This window comes from Netta rufina (genome assembly GCF_964035555.1).
Source record: "Netta rufina genome assembly, chromosome: W".
Lineage (NCBI taxonomy): Eukaryota > Metazoa > Chordata > Aves > Anseriformes > Anatidae > Netta > Netta rufina.
The window spans coordinates 8,868,159-8,883,108 of record NC_140139.1 but is presented as its reverse complement, the minus strand read 5'-3'; the positions used below and the strand labels follow the sequence as shown (position 1 = coordinate 8,883,108).

Genomic DNA, 14,950 nt, shown 5'->3' with positions numbered 1-14,950 from the left:
AGGCAGAGGTGTGCATACAGATGCCAAGGAAAAGAGAAAGGTGCTCAGATTCAGACAGAGAGGAAGAGACAGACAGGCGTGTGCACATACACAGAGGAAGAAAGATAGCTGCATATGCAGAGACACACAGAGACGCAGCGACAGAGAGACAGGGACAGATACACACAAGTGAAGAGCAAGCAATAAATGTTTGTGCAGTCAAGCACAGAAGAAGAGGGACAGGGCGGTGTAGGCACACAGGTGCAGAGAGAGCCATAGAGAGGCTGAGAGACAGAGGAATGTACGTGCATTGGCACAGAGGAAGCAAGAGAGATACATAGACAGATGCATGCACACAGACACAGAGATGTATGCACACATGCAAAGGAGGAGAGAGAAATGTGTGGACAGAGATGCAGAGGAAGAGAAACATGCACAAATACAGGCAGGGAGGAACAGAGAAAGATGTGCACATGGATGCAGAGAAACATGCCTGCACACAGACATGTAGGAAGTAAGATGTGTTCATACAGAGACATGCATACACAGATTCACATGCACACACAGACACATGCACACAGACGCAAATGAGCATGCACAGAAATAGGCAGACACACACCGATGCAAAGGAAGATAGGGATGTGCTCAAATGGGGGGAAGATGTTCTTGCAGAGACATGCCTGCAGAGACAGGGAGGAAGGGAGATGCACGTGCAGACACAGAAACATACACATGGCTAGAGGCAGAGGAGGAGAGAGAGATGTGCGCAGGTGGGGGGGGGCAGAGATGTGCTCACACAGAGGGAGCGAGGCAGAGGCATGAACATACAGTTGGGCATGCATGCAGGTGCAGACAGACATGAACCCACACAGATACAGAGGAAGAGCAAACAAGAGAGGCTTGCACAGATTCGTTCAGAGGAAGAGCAGCAAAGAAATACAAGTGCACATAGATGCAGAGAGAGACAGGCATGCACACACACACACAGTTGGAGAGACATGGCTGAAAACATACACAGGAGTAGAGAAATACGTACACAGATGCAGAGTAGAAGAGACAGAGGTGCATGTGCACACAGAAAAAGACAGAGACAGGCAGAGAGAGACAGACGCGTGCATGCACAGATGCAGAGTGGTGGGAGGAGATGTGCGCACGTGCACAGATGCAGAGAGAAGCAGAGATGCACACACAGATGCAGAGGGGGAGAGACAGGTGCACAGGCACAGAGGAAAGGAAACAGAGACACATGTGTGCACAGGTGCAGAGAGACACAGAAAGAGAGAGAGAGACATACGCACGCAGAGAGGGACATGTGCTTACTGCCACAGAGGAAGGGGCAGATAGACATGCAGGTGCAGAGGAGACGGAGCACCACACACACAAATGTCGTGGGAGAGCCAGAGAGGTGCACATGGGGCAAGGGGCGGGGGGGCGGGGAGAGACCACCATACATGTATGCAGATGCAGTGAGACATGCCAGCACATTGACGAGAAGGAAGAAAGATGTACACACATGTAGAGTGAGATGTATGTGCACGCACAGACTCAGAGGAAGCGAGACAGAGACTTGCACACATACACAGATGCAGAGACAGAGAAACATGCACACACACAGCAATTTGTGTACACACACAGAGATTACTTTGAGTACAGGAATATATCAAGCAGTAAATACTCAGGTCTCTAAACTGAAACTGAAACACCAAGTACAAAATGTACGGGAGAGGAAGAAACAATCTTAGGGAAAAAATAAAAATATTAATGAAAATCTATTATATGAATGATTTTTTAAAGATTCTGCTCCTTACACAGGACTCAAGTTTGTTAACAATGGAACAAAGAGGAAATGCTATCAACAGATTGACAAGCAGCATGCCAGAGAGAAGCTGTCATCTCTGATGGAGAATTCAAAGGCATCTGGAAAACATGAATCCAAAGTACTGTCCCTCACCCTTCAATTTAGCCGCTTCACAGTTAGGGAAAAAAATAAAATACTAGCAGTACACACAGAAACACGTGGCCACATCTAAAGTTCTGTTTCACTGTCAAAGACTTTTTCTTCATATCTCCAGGTTAGAGAACATAAACATTGCAGTAGCATGGGAAAAACTGTGTTACATACTACCAATGAGAACCCAGCCTGCACAGAGCTGACAGTACCAAGAACAAAAACACTTGGATGATCCAAGACTACATTCATTACAAAAAGATTCCCGCACAACAGAAATAACTGGTAAAGCAAATGGTTACTGGGCTTGTGAACACCATGTTTAATTAACTCCTAATTTATATTCAAAAACAAACAAAAAAAAGTAGTTGTGATTTTTCCAAGGTTGGTTTTCAATCTCCATTTATAACAATTAAACTTCTTGAAGCAGAGGGTTCCCACTTCACTCTTGTGGCCCTGATGCTCTGTTAGCATTTAATGATGATACTTTCATAGGAAGTCGTATAGTAAAATACGATTGAAAAGTATCTTCTACCAGCTGATACATGAAAATTCCTAGGAAAAATATTCACAGAATCACAGAATCACAGAATCACAGAATGGTTGAGGTTGGAAGGGATCGCTGGACATCATCTGGTCCAACCCCACCTGCTCAAGCAGGGCGACATAGAGCAAGTTGCACAGGAGCATGTCCAGATGTATGCATGTGCATTTGTGTCTGTGTGCCATCTACTTGGCCAGTCATTTCATTGTAGATTATTAGGTAGGTCAAGAATGACTTCCCTTTGGTGAATCCATGCCGACTGTTCCTGATGATTTTCTTCTCCTACATGTGCCTGGAAATCCTGTTTTCCAGGATTACCTGCTCCATCACCTTCCCAGGGATCAAGGTGAGACTGACTGGCCAGTTCCCCAGGTCGTCCTCCTTGCCTTTCTTGAGGACAGGAGGGACATATGATTTCCTCCAGTCTTCGGGTACTTCTCCTAGTTGCCATGATTGACCAAAGATTATCAAGAGTGGCCTTGCAATGATGCATGAGCTTCCTTAGTGCTTGTGGGTGCATCCCATTAGGGCCCGTGGACTTATGAATATCCAGTTTGCTTACATTTTCCCTGAGCTGGTCCTCTTCCACCTAAGGTATATCTTCCTTGCTCCAGACTTTCCCCGGTCTCTGGAGTCTCAGATTCCTGAAGGCCGTTCTTGCTAATAAAGACCGAGGCAAAGAAAGCATTCAGTACCCTGGATTTTTCCCTGTCTTCTGTAACTAGCTCCCCCATTTCATTGAGCAGTGGGCCCACAGTTACTCTACTCTTCCTTTTCTCACCTATGTATTTATAGGCTTCCTTTTGGGCTTTAGCTTTCCTAATTTTAACCCTGGATGCTCAGATGCTCAGAAAATGTCTCCTCATTCCTCCCAGGTTACCCAACCTTGCTTCCACTCTCTATAGGCTTCCTTTTTCTCCTTGAATTTGTCCAGGAGCTCCTTGTACATCCATGCAGACATTTATGCCTGACCTCCTCTTTGTTGGGAGGCATTGCTCTTGAGCTTGGAGGAGGCTACTGTGGTGGTTTTACCCTGCTACACAGCTGAACTCCACCATAACTGCTCTCACTCCCCCTCCTCAGAGGAACAGGGGGAGGAAATACGATGGAAAAGGGCTCAAGGGTTGAGATAAGGTCAGGAAGATAAATCACCAATTACCATCATGGGCAAAACAGACTCAGCATAGAGAGATTAATATAATTTATTGCCTATCACTAACAGACTAGAACAGTGAGAAACTAAAAGCAAACTCAAAACACCTTCCCCTCTCATCCACTGTCTTCTACATCCTTCCCCCTGAACGGAGAATGGGGGTTGTGGTCCGTCTATAACGCTTTGCCTCTGATGCTCCTTCTCAGTCACTTTCTTCCCCTGCTCCAAAGTTGGATCCCTCCCATGGGATACAGTCCTTCCCAAACTGATGCTGTGTGGGCTTCCCACAGGCAGCAACTCTTCAGGAATTGCTCCAGTATTGGTCTATACCATGGGGTCCATTCATCAGGAGCAGTTTACTCCACCATGGGTCCCCCACGGGCAGCAGCTTCTGCCAGATCACTTGCTCCTGCATGAGCTCCACTCCACAGGCTAGAGGTCTAACACCCCGACTGCCGGTACTAGGCTGGATGTTCCAAGGAAGGATCCCCTCTACACATCATGCTACTGATGCTACATGGAGCAAGTGGGTTGCACTGATTACTCAGCAGGCTCGAATAGGAAAACCCAGTCGCTCAGGAATATTGGAAGTGATTATGGACTGGCCGGAAGGCAAATACTTTGGGATATCATCAGAGGAGGAGGTGGGTCGTGCTGAAGAAGCCCCACTGTACAACAAGCTACCAGAAAATGAGAAGCAATATGCCCTGTTCACTGATGGGTCCTGTCATACTGAGGGAAAGCATCGGAGATGGAAGGCTGCTGTATGGAGTCCTGCATGACGACTTGCAGAAGCTGCTGAGGGATAAGGTGAATCGAGTCAGTTTGCAGAAGTGAAGGCCATTCAGCTGGCTTTAGTTATTGCTGAACAAGAAAAGTGGCCAGTTCTCTATCTCTCTAGTGATTCATGGATGGTAGCAAATGCCCTGTGGGGGTGGTTACAGCAATGGAAGCAAAACAACTGGCAGCGCAGGGGCAAACTCATCTGGGCTGCTGCATTGTGGCAAGATATTGCTGCTCGGGTAGAGAACCTGGCTGTACAGGTACGCCACGTAGATGCTCATGTGCCCAGGAAACGGGCTACTGAAGAACATCAAAACAACCAGCAGGTGGATCAGGCTGCTAAGATTGAAGTAGCTCAGGTGGACCTGGACTGGCAGCATAAAGGTGAATTATTTATAGCCCGATGGGCCCATGACACCTCAGGCCATCAAGGTAGAGATGCAACATACAGATGGGCTCGTGATCGAGGGGTGGACCTGACCATGGACGCTATAGCACAGGTTATTCATGATTTTGAAACATGTGCTGCAGTCAAGCAAGCCAAATGGTCAAAGCCTCTTTGGTATGGAGGACGATGGCTGAAATATCAATATGGAGAGGCCTGGCAGATTGATTACATGACACTCCCTCAAACCCGCCATGGCAAGTGCCATGAAGCAACCACCGGATGGCTGGAAACATATCCTGTGCCTCATGCCACCGCCCGGAACACTATCCTGGGCCTTGAAAAGCAAGTCCTATGGCGACATGGCACCCCAGAAAGAATAGAGTCAGACAATGGGACTCATTTCCGAAACAACCTTATAGACACTTGGGCCAAAGAGCATGGTATTGAGTGGGTGTATCACATCCCCTGTCATGCACCAGCCTCCGGGAAAGCTGAATGATACAATGGACTGTTAAAGACTACACTGAAAGCAAAGGGTGCTGGGACATTCAGAAACAGGGATACACATTTGGTAAAGGCCACCTGGTTAGTCAATACTAGGGGATCTGCCAACCGAGGTGGACCTGCCCAATCAAACCTGTTACGTACTGTAGAAGGGGATAAAGTTCCTGTAGTGCACGTAAGAAACATGCTGGGTAAAACAGTCTGGGATACTCCTGCCTCAAGAAAAGGCAAAGCCATTCATGGAATTGCTTCTGCTCAGGGACCTGGATGCACTTGGTGGGTAATGCAAATTAATGGGGAGGTCTGGTGTGTACCTCAAGGGCATTTAATACTGGGTGAGAATAGCCCATAAGTTCAATTGAATCATGTTAATTATTATATGATACTGTATGTCATCACTACTATGACTACTATATACCCTAGATGAAAATGGTGATTAATTAGAATGTATGGGAAAGAGTGTAACCTGAGCATGACATAAATGGTATGGAATAAGGGGTGGATAGATGTCCTGGTTTCAGTTAGAACAGAGTTAATTTTCTTCCAAGTAGCTGATAGGGTGCTATGTTTTGGCTTAGGATGAGAAGAATGCTGATAGCATGCTGATGTTTTAATTGTTGCAGAGCAGTGCTTACACCAAGCCAAGGACTTTTCAGCTTCTCACTCTGTCCTGCCAGTGGGCAGACCAAGGGTGCAGCAGGAGCTGGGAGGGGACAGACCTAGGACAGCTGACCCAAAGTGGCCAAAGGGGTATTCCATACCATCTGACATCATGCTGAACAATATATAGGGGTGGCTAGCTGGGTGCAGGAGGGCCTGGCTGCTCGGGGTTAGGCTGGGCATTAGTCAGCAGGTGGTAAGCAATTGCATTGTGCATCCCTTGTTTCGTACACATTATTATTAGTGTTACTATTATCATAATAGTAATAATTATTATTTTTGTTATTATTTTCCTGTCTGAATAAACTGTCTATCTCAACTCACAGGCTTCACTTTCCCATTTCTCTCCCCCATCCCAGAGAGGGAGGGGGGAGGGTGAGCGAACAGCTGTGTGGTGTTTAGCTGCCGGCCGGGTTAAACCCCAACAGGGTAGAAAGAACTGGGACAACAGTGCTACTTTTTGGGGACACCAAGCTTAGGCTAGGGGATAAAATGATCACTGTGCAGTTATTGTATGTACCAAGGAATGGACTAACTTGTTGGGAAGGGATTTGATGATGAAATTGGCCACTGGAATAGTAAGTTGTTAGACTGGAATATCGGTGTTATTAATGGGGTGCCTTCAGATCCTGAGAGCAAAGATATATTCACCTTTGAGTGGGAAGACCCTGAAATGGGGCGGAAGCAACAATACAGATGGACAGTTTTACCTCAGAGGTTTACAGAGTCACCAAATTTATTTGGGCAAGTTCTAGGACAGGTTTTGGAGCAATTCCATATGCCGGAAGGGGTGTTACTGTCACAATATGTGGATGATCTTTTATCATCAGGACAGGAGAAAACAGTTGTGAAGGAAGCCACTAACAAACTATTCAGCTTTCTGGGAAAACAGGGCTTGAGAGTATCAAAAAATAAATTGCAATATGTGGAAAGAGAAGTCAAGTATTTAGGGCATCCATCTAGTGTCTGAGGGAAAATGAAGAATAAGTCCAGAAAGGATTCAGGGAACTGTTGAGCTACCCCTACCCAAGAACTGAGAAAGATTTTGTGGTTAATGGGATATTGTTGATAATGGATAGAAGCATATGCTCAGAAGACAAAAGGGTTTTATCTTAAATTATTAGAGGAGGAGTCTAATATACTTGAATGGACAGAAGAGGCAAAGGAGTTATTAGAAAAAATTGAAGCAGAGCTTAATCACACCACCAGTCTTAGCTCTTCCCACATTAAATAAGCCTTTTTATCTGTTCTCTACTGTGGATCGGGGAGCAGCATTGGGAGTATTCACCCAGGAGTGGGGTGGGATAAGTGGCAGCCAATGGCTTAGTTCTTTAAACTGCTGGACCCAGTTTCCAGAGGATGGCCTGAATGTCTCCAAGCTGTAGCAGCAACTGCTATTCTGGTGGAAGAAAGCAGGAAATTAACCTTTGGGGGTCATCTTATAGTTACTACTCCACACCAGGTTAAGACGACATCGACTAAGAGAGCTGGGCACTGGCTGACTGACTCTAGGAGTCAAACTTCTTCACAAACAACGTCTCTCATTGGCTCAGCTCTGGTCCCTTTTGGACACAGCTGAAACTGGCCCTTGTCTAGCATGGGGCAGCTTCAGGACTCTTCTCACAGAGGCCACCCCTGCAGCCCCCTGCTACCAAACCCTTACCATGCAAACTCAATACTGTGATCCTTGAATATTAACTAACTATCTTGTTATATATTTATATATAACAAGATAGTTATATTTATATCTATATTTATATTGCTTAGTCAGGAGATTATGATCTGGTGGCAATTACAGAGACATAGTGGGACAGCTCACATGACTGGAATGTGGTCATGGATGGTTATGGCCTTCTCAGGAAAGACAGGCCAGCAAGGTGAGGTGGTGGAGTTGCTCTTTACATGAGAGAGCAACCACAATGTATTGAGTACTGTCCAGGGGCGGATGAGGAGCGAGTTGAGAGTCTGTGGATGAGAGTTAAGGGACAGGCTGGCATGGGGGATACTGTTGTGGGTGTCTATTACGGGCCACCAGATCAGGGTGAAGAAGTTGACGAGGCCTTCTAGAGGCAGCTGATAGCAGCCTTGCAATTACATGCTCTGGTTATCGTGGGGGATTTCAACTACCCTGACATTTGCTGGAAGGCCTACTCAGCCAGCCATCCACAGTCCAGGAAGTTCCTCCAGTGCATTGCTGATAACTTCCTGATGCAATTGGTGGATGTGTCATCTAGGAGAGGAGCGCTGCTGGATCTTGTCCTCACTAACAAGGAGGGGCTGGTTGAAGAGGTGAAGGTTGAGGGCAGCCTTGGTTTCAGAAACCATGAGATGGTGGAGTTCAGGATCTCACGTGGCAGGAACAAAACACCAAGCAGAGTCACAACCCTGGACTTCAGTAGGGCCAACTTTGGCCTTTTCAAGCAATTTCTAGGGGAAATCCCATGGGACAAGGTACTTGAAGGAAAAGGGGCCCAGGATAGTTGGTAAGCTTCTTCCAAGCTCAAGATCAGAGCATCCCAACAGGTAGGAAGTCATGAAAGAGAGCCAGGAGACCTGCATGGTTAAACAGGAAACTGCTGGGCAAACTCAAGTGGAAGAGGAGAGTCTGCAAATCATGGGAATATAAGACTGTTGTCAGAGGATGTAGGGAGGCAACTAGGAAAGCTAAGGCCTCCTTAGAATTAAACCTTGCAAGAGGGGTCAAGGACAATAGAAAGGGATTCTTCAAATACATTGCAGATAAGACTAACACTAGAGGCAATGTAAGCCCACTGATGAATGAGGTGGGTGCCCTAGTGACAGAAGATAAAGAGAAGGCAGTTACTGAATGCCTTCTGTGTCTCTGCCTATAATGCCGGAGGCTGTCCTGAGGAGCCTCGTACCCCTGAGGCCCCAGAGGAAGTTGGGATAAAGAAGGAGTTTGCCTTGGTGGATGAGGACTGGGTTAAGGACCGATTAAGTAAGCTGGACATCCATAAATCCATGAGTCCTGATGGGATGCACATGCGGGTGCTGAGGGAGTTGGCAGCAGTCATTGATAGGCCACTCCCCATCATCTTTGGTAAGTTGTAGGGAATGGGAGAGGTGCCTGAGGACTGGAGGAAAGCAAATGTCACTCCAGTCTTCAAGAAGGGCAAGAAGGAGGACACGGGTAATGATAGACTGGTCAGCCTCACCTCCATCTCTGGTAAGGTGAAGGAACAACTTGACATTGTCTCTAGACATATCAAGGATAAAAAGGTCATTAGGGGCAGTCAACATGGCTTCACCAAAGGGAAGTTGTGCTTGACCAACCTGATAGCCTTTTATGAAGACATAACTAGGTGGATAGATGATGGCAAAGCAGTGCACGTGGTCTATCTTGATTTCAGTAAAGCATTTGACGCTGTCTCCCATAGCATCCTTGCAGCTAAACTGAGGAAGTGTGGTCTGAATGATCGGGTAGTGAGGTAGACTGTGAACTGGCTGAAGAAAAGAGAGTTGTGGTCAATGGAACAGAGTCTAGTTGGAGGCCTGTATCTAGTGGAGTCCCTCAAGGGTCGGTACTGGGACCAGTATCATTCAATATATTCATCAGTGACTTGGACGAGGGAATAGAGTGCACTGTCAGCAAGTTTGCTGATGATACTAAACTGGGAGGAGTGGCTGACACGCCAGAAGGCTGTGCTGCCATCCAGTGAGACCTAGACAGGCTGGAGAGTTGGGCAGGGAGAAATTTAATGAAATATAATATTGGCAAGCATAGAGTCCTGCATCTGGGTGAGAACAACTTCAGGTAGCAGTATAAGTTGGGGACTGCCCTGCTGGAGAGCAGCGTAGGGGAAAGGGACCTGGGGGTCCTGGTGGACAACGGGATGACCATGGGCCAGCACTGTGCCCTTGTGGCCAAGAAGGTTAATGGCATCCTGAGGTATATTAGAAGGGGTGTGGTTAGTAGGTCGAGAGAGGTTCTCCTCCCCCTCTACTCTGCCCTGGTGAGACTGCATCTGGAATATTGCATTTGGTTCTGGGCCCCTTAGTTGATCTTTCAAGGTCCCTTCTAATCCCTAACATTCTGTGATTCTGTGATTCTTTGATAAGCTTGAGGTTGAGAGATCTCTTACCCAGCATCTGATGTTTACAGCAAGGTGAGAGACATTTCTGTATGCATGCAACATTTCTTTATATGGAGCTTAATCGACACTTCATATACATTGAGCTGGCTTAATCAGTGGGCGTGTAGTAAGTAGTAGAGGGTTTGACTGCTGGTTAACCATAATAGAGTGCTTGACTGCTATCTCTGCTTAATCATTGATTTCTGTTTAATACATTCTTTTGATTAACTTCACGATGAGCACTTGTTTCTCTCATTCACCTGCAACACAAGCCTGGTTCCATCTCCTCAGTAACTCTTCTTTGCTACCGAAAGGCTGCTATTACACACCTCTCCTTCTTAATGCCTTCTCTTTTCCAGGCTGAACAAGTCCAGCTCCCTCAGCATCTCCTCATAGGGCATGTGCTCCAGTCCATAGACCTGGTGTCCCTCTGATGGACTTGTTTCAATTTGTACATGTCTTTTATTAAGAGGTCCAAAACTGGACACTATTCCAGATGCTGTTTAAGTACAGATTAAAAGGGAATAATATCACTTCCCTCAGACTACTAGTTACACTTCTGTTGATACAGCCCAGGACACTGTTAGACTCTCACTTCCAGAGCAAACTGTTAGCTCATATTTAGCTTACAGTTCACTAGAATCCCCAGAGCCTTTTCAGCAGAGTTTTCCCCCAGCCAGCCACTTCTCAGTCTGGACCATTTAATGGCAGTCTTGCTCTTGACTGTATCAACTGAACCTCCTAGTTCAGCAATGTCCACAAAATTGATGAGGTGCAATCTGTCTCCTTCTCCAGGTCTCTGAGAAAAATGTTGAACAGAAATGGTTCCAGGATAGACCCCAAGCAACTCTACTTGTTACTGGGCCCCCCATGTAGAGCATTAACCATTAACTACTACCCTCTGTGCCTGAAGATTCAGTCAGATTTTCACCCACCTAGACTATAATGTCCCAACTTGGATATAAGGATGCTGTGAGAGATGACATCGAAAGCCTTTTTGAAGTCAAGGTAAATCACCTCCTTTGCTCTTCCCTTGTCTACCAGTCCAGTTATTTCATCATAGATGGTAATCAGGTTGATCAAGTGTGATTTACTCTTGGTAAACCCATTCTGGCTCTTCCCAATGACCTCCTCTTTCATGTGCCCAGAAATGCATTCCAAGAAGACACATTCCATAATTTTCCCAGGGACTGACCAGCCTGTAGTTCCCTGGATCCCCCTTATTGCCCTTTTTGAAGATGGGTGCAACTGCTCTGCAGTTGTTGGGACACACACACACCATTTCCACAATGTTTCAACAATGATGGAGAACAGCCTCACAGTGACATCAGCAAACTCCCAGCATTCTTGGATGCTATAGCAGTTAGCATGGTAGTCCTAGCTAGCATATCTATTAGCATAAGCCCATGAACTTTAATTGACTTTTCTCTGTAGTAGAAGTAGACAAAATATGATCTGCCACTTATCACAAACAGAATAGTTTTGGTGTGCTCAGGAAAATAGATAGCCACACTAATGTAAACAATTTGTTAATCATCAAGAAGTGCAAAGTGTCCAGAATGAGCAGATTGTGAGTGACAGCAAGTCTGTAAATGACAGCACAATTTGGACAGACTAATTGATGAAGTATTCTTTACCCAGTCCTATAATTAAGGATATACAAGAACACTGGAGTGACCAAGAGTTTCTTAAAAGACTCCAGGAAGGAAAGCCCCATGACCTTACACTGGGACCCAGAACCATCTCTCCAACTTCAAGGAATCCAGGGAGTGGAAAAGATCTTAGAAAAACCTCATGACTCTGTGCCAGGACAGCATGGCAGGAACCAACATGCTGACCTACCTGAGCTCTCTTCAGGACCACACCACCTCTTCTGAAGAAGGAGGAGGCCATGTTAGAAACCACTATGCTGACCTGCCTGACTTCTCTTTCTCACTGCACCATCTCCTCCATGACACAGGGAAGTTGTGCAATTTGTAAAATTACAATATATATTTGTGATTAAAGTGCTTTGGTATCCAAATCTATTTAGCCTACACAGTGTCTCCTTGTTTAAAACCAAAACAGATGTATCTCATGTACTTGTAAGGATTTCTCAAGAGATCTGACTCAATCCTCCTCCACTACTGGTATCTCTTTTCCTCCTTGAACCAAGTCTTTAGGCACAAAGGCCTGGGAGACCTTGTTAGTAAAGATCAAGGCAGAGAAAGCATTGAATATCTAAACCTTATCTGCCTCCACTGTCACTAAATCAACCACCACATTCAGCAATGGACCCACATTTTCCTTGTTCACCCTTTTACCAATAACAAAGCAGTACAAGCTCTTGTTACCCTTGAAATCCATCACAAGAATCAACAATACCTGAGTTTTGGTTCCTATCCTCACATGGCCAGGCAATGTTTCTGTATTCTGCCTTTATTTCCTGTCCTTGCTTCCACTTCCTGTATACATCCTTTTTGCATTGGAGCTCACTCATTAGTTCCCTACTTAGCCAAGATGGACTCCAGATCCATCTATTCATTTTCACAAGTATTCAGATGGACTATTCTTGTGTTTGAAGGAGGAAGTCCTTGAAGACCTGAAAGCTCTCTGAAACTCCTCTGTACTTCAGAGCTGACTCCCCACCAAATCTCATTCACTAATCCCCTGAAAAAGTTCAAGTCTGCTTTCCTGAATTGCAAGGTCTGTACTCTGCTTCTTGCTTTCCTCACTCCCCTCAGGATCTTGAGCTCCACTTTTTCATGGCTACTACAGTCAAGGCTGCCACTGATTACCACATCCTCAGTTATTCATTGTTCACGAGGAATAGATACAGCATCACCCTAGTTGTCCTATCAAGTACCTGTACATCATCACCCCTGCAACACCCTCCAGAAGCCTCCTGGACTGTTTTTGTCCCAGTGTTGCCCTTCCAGCATATGTCAGGGAGTTTAAAGTCCCCCATAAGAACCAGGGTCTGTAATCTGGAAACTCCCTTGGGTTATTTAAAGAAGGCCTTGTCCCCTTCTTCACAATGACCAGGTGGTCTGTAACAAGCTCCCACCATGATATCACCCTGTATTAGCCTCTCCTCTTTTCCTGACACACAAGTTCTCAAACAGCCTGTCACCCATTCCATAGAAGAGCTCTATATGCTTGAGCTATTACTTCATGTAAAGGGCAATCCCCTCTGCTTCCTTGCTTGTCTTTCATAAAGGGCTGTTAGCTGTAAAAACTCTTAAAAGCTAACATTTTATAAGACCATTTCCAGATAAAAGCTCTAGGTGAGCTTCCTGATAGTACTTGATCATCTTTGAAAGTCTTTCCCTCTAAGCATCTGAATGTGTAACTGCTAATGGATAGGATAAGAGGCCAGATCAAAAACCAGTATCCATTTTTAGCAAAAAAAAACCAAAAACACCACAACATGAGAAGATGGTATAACTCTATGAAAGCTCAATGCGTTTACTAGCTCTGTCTTACACTCTTATACCATTACAATCTAACCTTGGAAATTATAGTTTTTATTTTACATCAGGGAAAGCTGTATGGGTAGTGAAACTCCAGGCTTCCCATCTCCTAAGTCTAAGTCGAGAATCAATATAATTAAACCATACTTACTGGAGGAGGCACACTACAGATAGGAAGGTGCTGTTCACTGATTGCCACAGAACAGCCTGGGACCTGCTGTGTGCTGCAGGCTGGTATGTGCTGGGTTGTACAAAGTGGAATTCCATGCTGTGCCACTGTTGTCACTGTGTATGAGACAGGGACTGCGCCTTGATGGATCTGCACCAAAAAAACAAGTGTATAAAGTAAGCTGTTATGAGGGCTTTGGACACTTATGACATAGCATAGAAAACAAGCTTTCACATAACATACCAGAAAAATATTTTTTACTCTGAAGTTGTGAAAGAATGCAAATACCTGTAATCCCTTTCCTTAAAAAATAAAAAATATCATTGGAGTATCACTCTTCAATTAGTGCTTTTAGGGCAAGGCCAGGAGGGAGCTCTCAACTTAAGATGTTAAATCTTCCAAGGCACCATTAGAAGCACTCAAAATCATCTCAAATTCATTAAAGCTATCTCCCCTCCCCCGCCCCCCCACCACTAAGGTTAGTTCTTAGAGAAAATAAGCAGCAGTAACTGCCATATAAAAGCCAGTCAGAAAAAAAAGGGATGGGGTGTGATGCGTGTGACCTACAAGTAACTAAAGAATCTCCTCAACTTGTCTTTGCAAAGTAATTAAATGTTAATCCATAGACTTATATCTTCAAAGAACAAGAACTTCTGATAAATTTTCTTTGGGTAGAAGGTACTCTGGACCCAGACACTGCTCAATTCCTTGCATTACATCAGGAAACCAGCAAAAAAACTGCAAAGAATCATAGGCAGGGAATGTGGATCCACTGAAAGAAAACATTTTGAAGAACCTTCCTTCACAATCTAAAATAGAACCTACCCTTGGAAAATGAAGAAACAAGGACAGCTCATTAAAAAGGTGAAAATAAATTGAAGAGGGCTAAGCTATTGAACTGGCCACTAGGTCAAAACAGGAACACTACACAGATGACTGAATAAAACTTCAAATTTCAAAAATGCACATATTTGGGACAAAAAACAAACAAACAAACAAACAACCACTCATCAGAAGCAGTGACTTTGACCTATTTCCAGCTCAGGTACCAATGCAAATATTTTGTATGAGGTCTATTGGAGAGTTTTTAATGCCACAACTGTTGGATGTTTGAAGGTAGTGCTAAATGCAGTTCAGGAGAGGTTGCCATTGCTCTCAGTGCAGAAAGAAAGATAAATATAAGAGAAAGTGGATCCCTCTCTAGCATAGTCTGTGCAAAGCACCATCATTAACCACGTTCATTCTGAAAACATTTATACCTGATTTTGGATGATGC

The 14,950-nt window shown here is 45.0% G+C and overlaps 1 protein-coding gene across 1 annotated transcript in view; it reads right to left on the bottom strand.

Moving 5' to 3' along the window:
• LOC311220852 (E3 ubiquitin-protein ligase RNF38-like) overlaps positions 1-14,950 on the bottom strand; it is a gene marked incomplete at both ends in the record, with an annotated part of 188,749 nt that overhangs the window by 23,567 nt on the left and 150,232 nt on the right. The window contains one exon of the mRNA XM_084304495.1: positions 13,657-13,824. Coding sequence (XP_084160621.1) covers positions 13,657-13,824 — 168 coding nt within the window. The remainder of the gene's footprint in view (positions 1-13,656; positions 13,825-14,950) is intronic.